Source organism: Notamacropus eugenii, chromosome 7 (assembly GCF_028372415.1).
Source record: "Notamacropus eugenii isolate mMacEug1 chromosome 7, mMacEug1.pri_v2, whole genome shotgun sequence".
NCBI lineage: Eukaryota > Metazoa > Chordata > Mammalia > Diprotodontia > Macropodidae > Notamacropus > Notamacropus eugenii.
The window spans coordinates 38,976,042-38,990,548 of NC_092878.1; the positions used below are offsets into that span (position 1 = coordinate 38,976,042).

Consider the following 14,507-nt stretch of genomic DNA (forward strand, 5'->3'; position numbering starts at 1 on the left):
AAGGGACTTACTAAAGTTGAACTGTTTACATTCCTACATGGAAAGACAATATTTGTAACTCTTGAAACTTTTCAGTATCTGGGTACTGGGTGGGATTACACACACACATGCACACGCACACGCAGATGCACACACACATAGAGACAGAGTGCACAGAGTGAATTGAAGAGGATGGGATCGTATCTTAAAAAAATGAAATCAAGCAGTGAGAGAGAAATATATTGGGAGGAGAAAGGGAGAAATGGAATGGGGCAAATTATGTCACATAAAAGAGGCAAGGAAAAGACTTTTTAGTGGAGGGGAAAAGAGGGGAGGTGAGAGAAAGACATGAAGTTTACTCTCATCACATTCCACTAAGGGAAGGAATAAAATGCACACTCATTTTGGTATGAAAACCTGTCTTACAATACAGGAAAGTGGGGGAGAAGGGAATAAGCAGGGTGGGGGAGATGATGGAAGGGAGGGCATGGGGAGGAGGGAGCAATTTGAGGTCAACACTCATGGGGAGGGACAGGATCAAAAGAGAGAATAGAAGTAATGGGAGACAGGATAGGATGGAGGGAAATATAGTTAGTCTTATACAACACGACTATTATGGAAGTCATTTGCAAAACTACACAGATATGGCCTATATTGAATTGATTGCCTTTCAAAGTGAAGGGGTGGGGAGGGAGGGAAGAAGAGAAGTTGAAACTCAAAGTTTTAGCAACAACTGTCCAGTACTGTTCTTGCTACTAGGAAATAAGAAATGCAGGTAAAAGGGTATAGAAAGTTATTTGGCCCTACAGGAGAAAAGAGAAGATGGAGACAAGGGCAGAGAGGGATGATAGAAGAGAGGGCAGATTGGTGATAGGGGCAATTAGAATGCTCAGTGTTTTGGGGTGGGGGGAGGGGACAAAAGGGGAGAAAATTTGGAACCCAAAATTTTGTGAAAATGAATGTTAAAAGTTAAATAAAAAATAAATAAATTTAAAAAAAAAAAAGAACTTGAAATCATCTAATCCAACCCTCTCCTACAATTGAATCAAACTCGATCATACTTAGTGCAGCTAGTTGGTACAGTGGATAGAATGTTGGACCTGAATTCAAGAAGACTCCTCTTCTTGAGTTCAAATCTGGTTTCAGACACTTACTAGCTGTGTATCCCTGGGAGAGTCACTGTAACCCTGTTTGCCTCAGTTTTCATACCTGTAAAATGAACTGGAGAAGGAAATGATCAACCATCCCAAGTATCTTTGCCAAGAAAACCCCAACTAGGGTCACAAAGAGTCAGACATGATTGAAATGACCAAACAAAAGATCATCCTTGCCAAAGTCTTATTCAATCTCTATTGGAATTCACTGTCTACTAAGGCAGACCATTGACATTCTAGGGAGTTCTAGTTGTAGGAAGTTTTTTCTTAGGTCATACCTCAACCTGTCTTCTCATAATTTTGGCACATTGATCCAATTTTTGTTGTTCTTAAGGCCAAGAAAACAAATCTAGTTCAACCTGACAACTCTAAAATACATTAAGGCAGTGATATCTCCCAATTAAGTTTTCTTTTTCTCCCTAGCTAACGTTGTGGAGTTCTTCAGTTGATGCACTGAAAATCAGTTGCAAAATATCTGAAAATATATGCTACATGCCATATCCACAGACCTCTCCCTTCTGCAAAGGAATGGAGTATTTTCTCACGTCTCTTCTTAAAGGCCATGCTTTTCCTTTGTGATATTGTGACATTCACTTTTCATTATATTGTTTTTGGTCTTTTCATTTACATTGCTGTGGTCAGCTGATTTTTCAAAAGTCAAATTGAGGACTTTTACTTTATCTCTATGAGATTTCACATAAGTCAATTCACTTCTTTTTGACATTTCTTTGGGATTCTGACTTAGTCATCCCACATATTAGCTATTGCTCCCAGCTTTCTGTTATTTGCAACTTGATAAACATGCTATGTATACTTTTATCCAAATCATTAATGAAAATGTTGAAAAGAAAAAGACCAAGGAGAATTCCCTTAGACATTGTGCTAGAAACTTCCATTTATCCTTATATTAAACCATTAATGCGTCTTTGTGATATTATAATAAAAACAATGCAGGAATTATAGCTTAAATATCCCTGAATTTGAGTTATACTTCTCACATTTGATAAATACATGACCTCACAAAAGTCACATTACTTCTCTGAAATTAAACTCATCTTTAAAATGAGAACAACAAATTTTTAATACCCATCTCATAAAGTTTTTGTAAAGAAAATATTTTGTAAAACTTAAAGCACCATATTGTTGTTCCAAGAGGATCAAGGTTTGAATCCCATTTGTTTTACTTCTTCATAGCGTGACCATAGGCAAATATTTCACTTTTTCAAGTCACAGTTTCTTCAGCTGTAGAAAGGGAATAATATTTATACCATCAGTCTTAGACCAGTTTTATTGTGAGAAAAACCCTGTCTAAATGTAAATCAATTTATTATTGTTATTATGTAGCTAGGGAGTAAAGTGGATAGAGTACTGGGACTGGAGACAGAAAGACTCACTGTGGGCAATCCCTTAACCTTGTTTGCCTCAGTTTCTTCATTTGTAAAACGAGCTGGAGAAGAAAATAGCAAACCACTCCACTATATTTGCCAAGAAAACCCTAAATAGGGTCATGAAGAGTCAGATTTGACTGAATTGACTCAAAGACAAAATAATTATAATTGTTCATTATTATCCTGCAAAGGTTCTCTTTTCAGTCTCTTCATCACCTCAATCTCATGATGCTCATTTTTTCCCCTGTAGAGTTCATATAGAAATCGTCAGGAGACAATTCATTATCCTGCTATTTAATATTTAACGTTCTATGGATTATTGCATGGGTGCATGAAATAACAGCTTTGTGTAGTTGAATAGAAACATTATAATATAAACTTATCTCCCTTGTAGATTTTTTGAAAGGATACTTAGTACAACTCTATTAGCAGATAGGACAACTTAACTTCTCCACAATTTTGAGTTCTTTTGTTGTCTCTCTATCTTAAAAGCTTTATGCTCCATATAGCTTGGAGATGATGACTTGGGATGGTGACAAATATTAAAAATGTTCTTAAGTTTTTATGAATCTATGTATGCTATGCCTGGATGGACTTTGTCTGTGATAGTGGTCTGGTTCAAGTTCAGTTTATTGAGGAATATTGCAGGATATTTTTAGGTCTGTGTTATTATCCTTATCCCTTTACTTAAATTCCATTTGTCCCTCATTATGGCATGGCACTGACCCTCCCATCTCATAAGTTATATGTGACAGCAGAGCATATGCTTGAGTAGGCATTACCAAGCTAGCAATTGGCATAGTGATAAATTGTATGTGTGCCATTCAAGGAGAATCATAGGTAAATTTAGAATGGCTCATATTCAGAAGGTAGCCAGGCAGAGATAAAGTGGCCATAACAACTTACTCTCTACCTGATCACCAGCTACCTAAAACTTTGGGTAGATATTTTCATTGATGAAATCAATCCATGAAATACTTATATTATCATTACAATCATCATGTTACTATCTAATTCTTTCCATCTTTTGTATGTGCTTTGTATTTCTCAACTTGTGTATATTATCATACCATTCTAATCATTCAGTCAATAAACATTTATTATGCACCTACTATGTGCCTGGCAGCCAGGGGGTGCAGTGGTCTGGAGTCAGGAAGTTCTGAGTTAAAATCTGGCCTCAGACATTTACTAACTTTGTGACCCTGGGCAATTAAGCACATTTGCCTCAATTCCTCCTCTGTAGAATGGGGGCATACTGGAGAAGGAAAAGGCAAACCACTGTAATATCTTTGCCAAGAAAACCTCATGCACAAGTCTACGGGGTCACAGTGAGTCAGGCAACTGAACAACTGAACAACAATGTGCCAGATACTATGCTAAGTGCTGGGAAACCCACTAGTTCCAAATCGATCTGAATATACTATAATTCAGTCCAGAGTTTTCTGTCTTGTCTGTAAGGATATGGAGAACTAATAAAAGACTTCATAAAATTCAGATATTGTGTGCTTATGCTATTCTTCTGATTTTGCAACTGTGTAAAAAAATTGAATGGGTATAATCTGGCATAATTTGTTCTTGTTAAACCTATACTGGCTCGCAGTGATCATCATTTCCATTTTTAGGCACTTATAAAAGTATCATATAGAGATTAGGATAATTTAGAAAAAAATCATTCCAGCTATTAGGATTATCCTGGAGGACCAGAGTCCAGTCTACCAAGTTATTAAATGTGGGAAGGAAAAATTTCAAGAGTGATTGAGCTAGAATGGCTTATGTCCTACAAAGACCACTTAGAAAAGGCCTCTTTTTTTATGGCCATGTTTAGCATCAGTACCTTCTTATCTTAGCCTAATTAAAATAATACAATTAATTGACAACAGGAAAGAGATTTAAAAGCAAAATTTCAGATTCAAGTTTATCTTTATATTGAGATGATTGTTTTGTCACATTGGTATAGCCAAGCATTTCCTGTCCCAAAGTATTGTGTTTGGATAGTGGTGGTAATGGAAATAAAAATAAGAAAAAAATGTGTAATCTCATGAATTTTTTCATTATATTTTGGGGTTAGGTACAGGCTAACTAAATCATGACATAATAGAGAGTAATAAATGCAGAGTACATTGGACAAAATTTGACATTTCCCTATCTTAAACTTTGTATATTTTCCTTGGAATTTTAAAGAATATTATTCTTATAATTTTTACACTTTTAAAAATTCAATTTTATAGTTATTTTCAGATCCAAATTCTCTCTCCCCTCCATCCTTCCCCCACCCATTGAGATAGCAAAATTATAAAACCCATTATATGTATGAAATCATGCAAAAATACTTTTCTACATTACTAATGTTCTGAAAAAAAACACACAGGAAAAAGAATGAAAGAGAAAAATAATATGCTTGAATTTGCATTCTGGGTCCATCAGTTCTCTGGAAGTGGATAGCATTTTTCATCAAAAGTCCTTTGGAAATTGTGGTTGATCATTGTAGTGATCAGAGTTACTAGACCTCGTACAGCTGATTATTATTTACAATACTGCTGTTGCTGTGTATAAATTGTTCTCCCCATTCTACTCACTTCACTTGTCAACAGTTAACACAGGTTTTTCTGAAAATCATCTCTTTCATCATGTCTTACAGCACAATAGTATCCCATCACATTGATATACCATAACTTCTTCAGTCATTCTCCAATTCATGGGCATCCCCTGGGTTTCCAATTCTTTGCCACTACAAAAAGAGCTGCTATAGATAATTTTTACATATGAATCTTTTTCCTTTTCCTTTGATGTTTGGGGTATAGATGTAGCAATATTATTTCTGGGTGAAAGGGGAAATATTTCCAAATTTTTCTCCAGAATCATTGGGCTAGTTTATAGCTTCACCAACATTGCATTGTGTATCTGTTTTCCTACATTCCTTCCAATATTTGTCATTTTTCCTTTCTGTCATCTTTGTTGTTGTTATTGTTGTCATTCAGTCATGTCCAGCTCTGTGGTTCTTCTATTCTCCAGTCTCTTGAAGCCTAAGTTCAAGTTTGTTGTTTCCATGATATTATCACGGAAATTATCATAATATTACATCTCATCTTCTATTGTTCCCTTTTCCTTTTTCCTTCAGTCTTTCTCAAAATCAGAGTTTTTTCGTATTTGGCCTACTGAATAGCCTGAATTAATTTCTTGAATTATTGCCCAATTTGACCTCCTTGTTCTCCAAGGGACTGTCAAAAATATTCTTCAGCACCACAGCACAAAAGTGTCTTGTCATCTTAGCCAGTCTGATATGTGGGAGGTGGTAGATAAGACTTGTTTTAATTTGCATTTCTCTAATTATTAGCGATTTGGAACATTTCATATAGCTCTTAATAGCTTTGTTTCCCCCTGAAAACTGCCTGTTTATACTCATTGAACACTATCAATTGCTGAATGGCTCTTATTCTTATAAATCTGGTCAGCCACACTAGAGAAATAAATATGAAAGTCATTCACAGAATGCAGCACATCATGTTTATGTGTGTGTGTTTTTGTGTATCATGTTTTGATTTGTTATGTGATTTCTTCCATTTATTTTAGTTCAACTACATAGCGTGACTATAGTGAAAATGTACTCATTAGGAAAGTATATGTAGAACCTGTACAGAATCTTATGCGGTCATGGGGAGGGAGGGGAGTAGTGGGGAGTAGGTGTGGGGGGGATAAAATCTAAATTTTATGGCAGTGATTGTAAAACATTAAAAAATAATAATAATCAAATAAAATTTAAAAATAAATAAATAAATAAAAATAAATAAATCTGGTTCAGTTCCCTATATATTTGAGAAATGAGAGCTTTATCAAAGAAATTATGAAAATTTTCCCATTTCCTGCTTTTCTTTTAATTTTAGCAGCATTGATTTTGTTTGCGCAAAAACTTTTTAATTTTATGAAATCAAAATTGTCCATTTTATCCTTTGTGAATTTCTCTATGTTGTCTCATTGCTATCATTATCATGAAATTGTTGTTTCTCTGATTTGTTCTTTGTCCCATACAGTCTTTAAGATTATGTTATTTAGTTTCCAATCAATTTTTAATCTATGCTTCAAAAGCCCTTTATTCAATGCTTCCATACAGGTTTCCATTTTTTCCCTCATTCTTGGATTTTTCACTCAGATTTTGGTTTGGTGTGTTTTTAGATTGTTGTGGAAAGGGTGTGTTGGGAGAGCTCAGGAAAAGTTCTTCACTTTTCCTTCTTGGCCCTGCTCCCCTGTTAAACAATTTTAAAGAAATATGCTTCCACCAACACGGATCATAAGTTCTCTGTGTCTAAGGGAATGGTTTTGTGATTTGTGTAGCTGAAGAAAAACACTTTCTGAACAATTTTGCCCACATAGATGAACCTCCCTACATTTAGATATGTTCTTGAATGATGGACAGAGTAGTAATATTTAAAACTTTCAAAACTGATAGGACTTGCTGCAAGTTATACTCTGCTACTATAGCTTTTTAAGAACCCAGAATAACTTTCATGGCATGGTAACATATCCTTGAGGGAATGAAGTGAGGAATGAATCAAAGTGGCAGAAAAATCTCCATGATTTTTCCTTTTTTTTTTTTTTAGGAACATTCTTTCGTTGTTGTGAGAGAAATCAAAAATAACAATCCAGTGACTCATCTGAGATATCCATCTTTTGTTTTCCCTGAGGATTTTCATACTGTTACTGGAATGAATTTCCATCCTGGGAGTCATTTTTTATATGTTTATGGAAATCAGGTAGGTATCTATGAAATTTTCTTGAGCTAATGAGTATGTGTTTTATTCACTTCACTCCTTCTCTCAGTCAATCTTCTGGAAGATTCACTGAAGAAAAAAAAATCAGAGGCAGTATTTGGATACCCCTAACCCTTACAATGCATCAGTATTCCCAAAAACTGTCCCCAGGATAGAGCTCCTGGGGTTGATATACATCAGAATAGGCTCTCCTACTCTGCATTTTTATCCCTGAAAGAACTTGGAATTTTAGAGAAATGTCACCCACATTTTATCCTTGCCAATTGGAATTTGAAACTCGAACATAGCCTTCATAATTTCTTAGTTTTTTGAGTCAGATTCTATAAAAAACAAAAACTATGAATGACAATGGCACCAAATGATGGGCATGTTTTTGCCACTCCACACAGACTTTTACTACTTATCTAACCTACACTGATCTGTGTACCCACATACTCAAGATCAACACTTAAAATTTCAAAATAATGTTAATTGTCACCACTAATTCAAGATTTCTTAAAACTATTGAATGAATAAATAAATGAATAAAAACTACTTCATTAAAAATGTTTACTGTGCACACAGCACTGTACTAAGTGCTGGAAATGCAAATAAAAATGTGGAAATAGCCCCTGTTCTCAAACAACTTACATTTTATTGAGGGGGACAACAAAAATAGTTTCCAGCCATATCAAGTTGAAAGGTCTTTAAGATGAATTGGCAGAAGCAGATTGTAATATTTCTTCTTCATTTTAATTTCCACTGATATTCATATATGTTTTTTATTTTATATCATTTGGTAATAACAAGAACATTATTGTTAAAAACTTTATTATTATTTTTTTTGTCTCTTCACTTGCCAGGCTATAGGCCAGGCTGTGATTGTTGAGGAGGAATGGCATCAGCATCTGAAAAGCAGTTTAAATCTATAAGGGAATGCTTCCCAAGGTCATGGTTGAGTTAGGTTGAAATCAGCATTGGTAATCTGGGGGGCATTGCCATTTTTAGAGTTCCTGATCTTAACTGCTTTTTGGTGCCAGTTGGTAAGTAGTTGGTATTGGTGTTGGTGAGAAAAGTGAGCACCTTCTTAGTGATGACTGTGGGACCAGGTTAGAAGTGAGGTTGGTGATCTGAGGGGTACTACTATTCTCAGGGCTCTTGGGCTTAGGACCCTAGTTTGTCTCCACTGGGCTCTCAGGGGAGGTGGTAATTGTGGTTTGATTTGCAAACACATGCCAATGAGGAAATTAAAATTATGCTGTACCATTTAATAATTGATTCTACTCTGTGATTGACCCTATTCCCCATTTTGTCTAAACCTTAATACTGTGATTCCCTTTCAACTAACCCCTGAGACATCTATTTTGTTTATTTATAAACAGTAATCAATTTAGGCTGAGCCCCAACTCGAGGGACAGTTCTGTCCTTGTCTCTCCTGGTTAAATTAAAGTTGATTTAATTTCCCCAAAGGGGAACACTAATTGGATAGTCCTGATTGCAGTGATTCTGATTTTCTAGCCAAAAATTATTAGATGTAGCTGAAGCCAATAAATCAGTTCACATTTCTTAATTGTCAGAAGGGTGTGATCATGCACACTGAAGGCCAACCCACTTTTCTCAGCTATAGCAAATAGTGATATTCTTCAACTATCCAGAACTCCTCCTTTACTGTATTGCAATAAAGAGGGTTTCCCCCCATCTCTTTGTAGTTTCTGTCCTAATTGAGGAATACAGTCTTGGCCCACTTCATTAGCAGGCATATGTGGTACATAGCGTAACAGTAAGCATCCGAACATACATAGGGGGGTATGCTATCACAGGTTCCTAGAATTGAATTTATAAAAGGAAAGCAACTTTCAAGGAGTTAGCAGTCACTTTAATCAATCACATGTATCATTCCTTTAACCAAGCACATATATCACTCACCTAGTTCAGGGGAGTCAGTACCCTGAACTTCAAAGAAAATATAGAGAAATGCAAAGAAAATACAGACATGTTTTCCTCTGCCTGAATTCCACAGACAGTTGAACCCCAACTGTCTGACCATAGCAGAGAGGGAAGCACCAGGATCTGGGTTTTCAAAGCCAGAGGACTCCTTAAGTGACTTCCCAGAGTCCCCATCTGGGCAAACAAACACTTCCAGTCAATAAACACCAAAGTAATCAAAGATCAACAGACATGGCTTCCTCTGCCTGAATTCAATAGACAGTCCAATTGTCTGACCATAGTTAACCAGAGAGGGAAGCACTGACATTTGGGTTTTCAAAACCAAGGGACTCCTTAAGTGACTTCCTAGAGTCCTCATCTGGCACTCAAACCTTCTTACAAAAACTAAACCCCAAAGTAAAACCTCACCTTCAGTGCCTCAATAGAAAAAACAAAAGGTACTTGGGACTCCTACAAAACAATTCTCCTAATCACACTTCCCACAATGGGCAGGCCCATCAATGGGTGAGAAAGGTCCTCCTTAATCATATTATTCAATCAGAGGCATTTTTAATAAAACAAAACAACAAAAGGTCCTAACTTGAATGCCCTACATATAGGTATTAACAAAGTGTTGTCTTGATCAGTGAAAAAGTGCCTCATTGTGGCATCTTATCTACTATCTCACCATCAGAGTGCCTCATTGCTTCAGCCAGGCTGGCTTGCCTGTCCTGTGAGTTGTAGTTGCTCTGTAGATGTTGGGGATATATGCCCCCTCTCCACAGCCATTGCTATCTTCAGTGATGTTTACCAAGGCCAGGCTTGAAGAAGAAGTGGTCATCTAATGGGCACTAGGATTTTATTTCTAGGACTCTTGGCTTGAGGGTCTTGGGTTGTTTCCATCAGGGTGTGAGAGAATGTTGCAGAGGTAGCAACTTGATTTATCTGATACATGCCACTCCCCTTTCATCACCAGGGCGCCTTATTGCTTCAACCAACTGGACACCTACCACACAGACAAAAATTGGTTGGCAATATTAAATATTAATACTGTAAGACTTTTGAATACCATTACTCTATGTTTGCGTGTAAACTTAAGCAAATTCACTGTAGTACAGTTTTGTGCTCATTGTATAAATTGTTCTGGTTCTACTTCATTCTGATGCAAAAATAAATATAATTAAAAGAGATAACAGTGAAACTACATTATACTTGAAGGCACCATTGACAATGAAGCAACATCGGTACTAAATATTTATGAATTAAGTGGCATAGTATCCAAATACTCATAAGAAAAAAATTCATAAAATTTTAGAAACAAGTAGACAGTAAAGTTACAACTGTGAGAGGCCTCAATAAGCCCCTTTACTTAAGCTGTAGATAAATCTAACTAAAACATAATCAAGTAGTTGAAGACCTGGATTGAATTTTAGAAAAGTTAAGATATGCTGGATTTCTGATGAGCAGTTAGTAAAAATAGAAAGAATCATATTTCAGCATTGCATGGCATCTATATTAAAAAAAACCTGTCATACTTCAGAGCATAAAAACCTAAAAAAATGAAGAGAAACAGAAGTATTAAACATGCTTTTCCTGACTACATTATCAGGAAAATTATACTGAAGAAACAGAACTTTATAAAAATATTTTTTTTTCAAATTGGAGATGAAGTGATGGGATAATACTTCCAGACCTCATGCTATATTACAAAACAGCAGTTTTCAAAATTAACTGGTATTGATTAAGTAATAGAAAGACAGAACAATGGGACAAGAGAACAAGGAATATTCAGAACAATAGAACTCAATAGTAGTGTCTGATAAAGTGAAAAATATAAATTATCTAGGCAAAATTCCTTATTTGATTAAAAACTACTGGGAAAACTGGAAAGTAGTCTGGCAGAAGCTAGACTTAAATCAGCAACTTATACTATATTCCTCAGTAAATAGATTCATGACCTTAAAATTAAATACCACACTATAAAAAATTAGAAGAGAAGCAGATCATATATCTCTCACAGTTATGAGTAGGAGATAGAGGTAATTAGGAAAGATATAATAGATAACTTTGATTGCTTGAAACTGAAATGCCTCTGTACAAAATAAGGCACCTAGAAAAGAAAGGAAGTGGTTAACAGGAAAAAAATCTTTTATATCAATTTTTTTCTGATCAGAGTTTGGTGTCCAAGATATAGAAACTATATCTATCTCAAATACATACATCTATATGTATGTATATACATACATGTGTGTATATGTGTGTATCTATATATGTATACATTTATGTGTATATATATCTCTATCTCTATATCTATATGTATGTGTGTCATTTCCCAATAAATCGGTGATCAAATGTTCTGAACAAATAGATCTCAAAAGAGGAACTACAAAGTATTCAGAACTAGATAAGAGTGCTCCAGATATCAAGAGAAATGCAAATCAAAGCAACCCTAAGGTATTACCTCATACCTTGCAAACTGGCAAAAGTAATAAAAATGGCAACAGTTTATTTGGAGAGGTTGTGGAAGGATAGTCACATTAATACATTGTTGAGGGACCCATGAAATTCCACAACCATTTTGGAAAGAAGTTTGGACTTATATAAATAAAGTGATTAAAATGTCCATACCCTTTGAACCAGAGACTGTTGATAGGCAAGAAAAGAAAGTCATTGATAAGAAGTAAGTCTCTATAAACTCTGAAAGATTTATAGTATCACTTTATTTGATAGCTAAAAATTGGAAACAACATAGATGCCCATCAATTGGAGAATGGACAAAGGAATTGTGGCACATTCATGTAATAGAAGATCACTGTGTTGTAAGAAATGATGTGAATTATGGATGCAAAAAAGCTCAGAAAGATCCATATGAATTGATCGCGATATAAGGAGAACCAAGAAAACAATGTACACAGCAGCATAAATACACACACATATAATTTGCTGAAGAAATATATTCAATATACCAGGGACATAGACAGGAGGAAGACAATAAAAGGGAAAAAAGAGGGAAGGGACTAACTGTAAGCAAAAAAACAAAACAAACAAAAAAAACCCAACCCAAACCCTAAACTTGGAGAGAGGATAATGTGAGATGTTTAAAAGGGGGAAGATACAAAGGATGATAACTCAAGATAAAGAGGGAATAAGGAGTGTAGAGAAGAAAAAGTATAAGTGAATAGAATGCATGGAAATAAACAATTTGCCTTCATAACTATTAATATGAATAAGAGGAACTCACCCATAAAATGGAAGAGTTTAGTAGACTGGATTAGAAAGCAGAATTCAACATGGCACTTGCAAGAAACACTTTTGAAATATAAAAGACTCAAACAGATGTAAACTAAGGGGTTAAATCAAGATCTATTATGCCTCATCTGAGCACAAAGTATTAGTGGGCAGCAATTATTATTTCAGACAAAGCAACAGAAAATAGACTTAAAAATGACAGAGAAAAACTGTATTCCTGAAAGATAATGAATTTACTTGAATACTTAGCATATATACCCAAAGGTATAACTTCTAAATCTGGGAATTATAAGGAGAATTATATGACTTTTATATGAAAATTATATAAAATTATATGAATTATAAGGAGAAATAGACAACAAAACTTTAATATGGGGACACCTCAATTTATTTCTACCAGCCCTACTTAAATATAACCAGAAACTAAATCTTCCCTTCCTCAGTTCCTTTTTCGGAAATTCAGCTAGAATTGCACTTTGCATTTGAATAGGCACCTATTCCAACTAGCTGCATGGTTGTACAAAGGAATGCAGAGGGTATAATAAAATCACATAGCTGTCCACAGTGTATCTCTTTTCTGCATTAATGTCCCATCACCAGAAGCTGTTCAAAGGCTTTTCAGATTCAGTCTAAGGACTTTGGGCTTGTAAAAGATTGACAAAAATGTGTTCTCACTCAGTTAAGGTATCAGGTTAAAATGAGGTGGGGTCATTTTGACGTCATCTATACCCACACACATGTGACCAAAATTAATCTCAGAGGGAAGGGGGAGAATGAAAAAAAAAGTTCTAATATGTTTCTTCTAAAAATTAAAAATAAAATCCCATGGGCTATGCAAAATATATTAGCTCCTCCTGGTGGATCTATGGAAAAGTCAGCATTTGGTGCTAATCTCAATGGTTATACCTCCAAATCCAAATTTCTATCCCCTTGCTACTCCAGTTCTCATGACTTAATTCAGCAACTTACATCATGAAGGCAACATAGATGTGGCATTTTTCAGAATGGAAGATTTTAGTTGAGACTTTAAAGTATCCAAGGAAGATAAGAGATGGAGGCAAGGGTACAGAGCATTTCCATCATGGGGTTGGGGTGCAGTCAGAACAAAAACAAACTATCTCAAGAAATGGAGTGCAAATCCAAGGAACTCCAAACAGGCCATGAGTGCAGAGAGGAAAACAAGGTCTGGAAAAACTGGAAAATTAGGAAGGGACCATTTTATTAATGTCTATAAATGTCAAACAGGACTTCTTATTTGTTCTTGGAGGTAACTCACCCTCATTAGCAGCCTCAATACCCTCTACCCATCTGATTGGAAGTCTGAATGGTGGGACAAAAGAATTTTTCTCAAAGCCTCATTGTAAAAAGGGTCCCAAGTCCCAATAGCTCTTCGCGGCTGCATTTACATTGGACTGGATTCCATCATGCCCTGTACCTGCTATCTTTTCACCTTCTACCTCCTGCTTTTTTGTGTTGTCTTCCATCATTAAATTTCAAACTCCTTGAGGGCGGGGCACATATTTCTTTTAAACCCTGCATTCCCTGAGCTTAGCAGAGAACCTGAAATGTATCAGACACTTAGCAAAAGTTTATTGATTTATTCATTGACTTTGAAATTCACTAAGTAGAGGTGATAAGGCCAGACCTGAACTTTGAGAACATTACTCTGGATAATGAATGAAAGATGTATTGCAATGCAGTAGTATTCGAACCATGGATGGTAATTTGATTTATCTAGGAAATAGCCTAAGTCAGAGATGATGATAGGCTATGATAGGGTGGTGACTGTGTGAGTAAAGAGAATGATACATATGCAAGATATCTTATGAAAGTAGGAATGACAAGACTTGGCAACTTATGTTATATGTGAGATAAGTTTGAATGAGAAGTCAAGGATGACACTTGTAGTTACAAGCCTGGACGACTTGGAAAATGGTGGTATTATTGAGAGTATTTAGAAAGTTGGGAAGAGAAAGTTATCATTTTGGGGGATGGGATGGGGAGAGATAATGAATTGTTTCAGCTATGTTAAGTTGAAGATGTCTGAGGATATCAAGTTCTAGATG

General features: G+C 35.5%; 1 protein-coding gene across 2 annotated transcripts in view; it reads left to right on the forward strand.

The window, feature by feature from the left end:
* The window catches only part of LOC140513412 (cation channel sperm-associated auxiliary subunit beta-like), a 257,769-nt gene that overhangs the window by 93,673 nt on the left and 149,589 nt on the right, over positions 1 to 14,507 (forward strand). For both annotated transcript variants that reach the window (XM_072623090.1, XM_072623091.1), the window contains one exon: positions 7,117 to 7,269. In XM_072623090.1, coding sequence (XP_072479191.1) covers positions 7,117 to 7,269 — 153 coding nt within the window. The remainder of the gene's footprint in view (positions 1 to 7,116; positions 7,270 to 14,507) is intronic.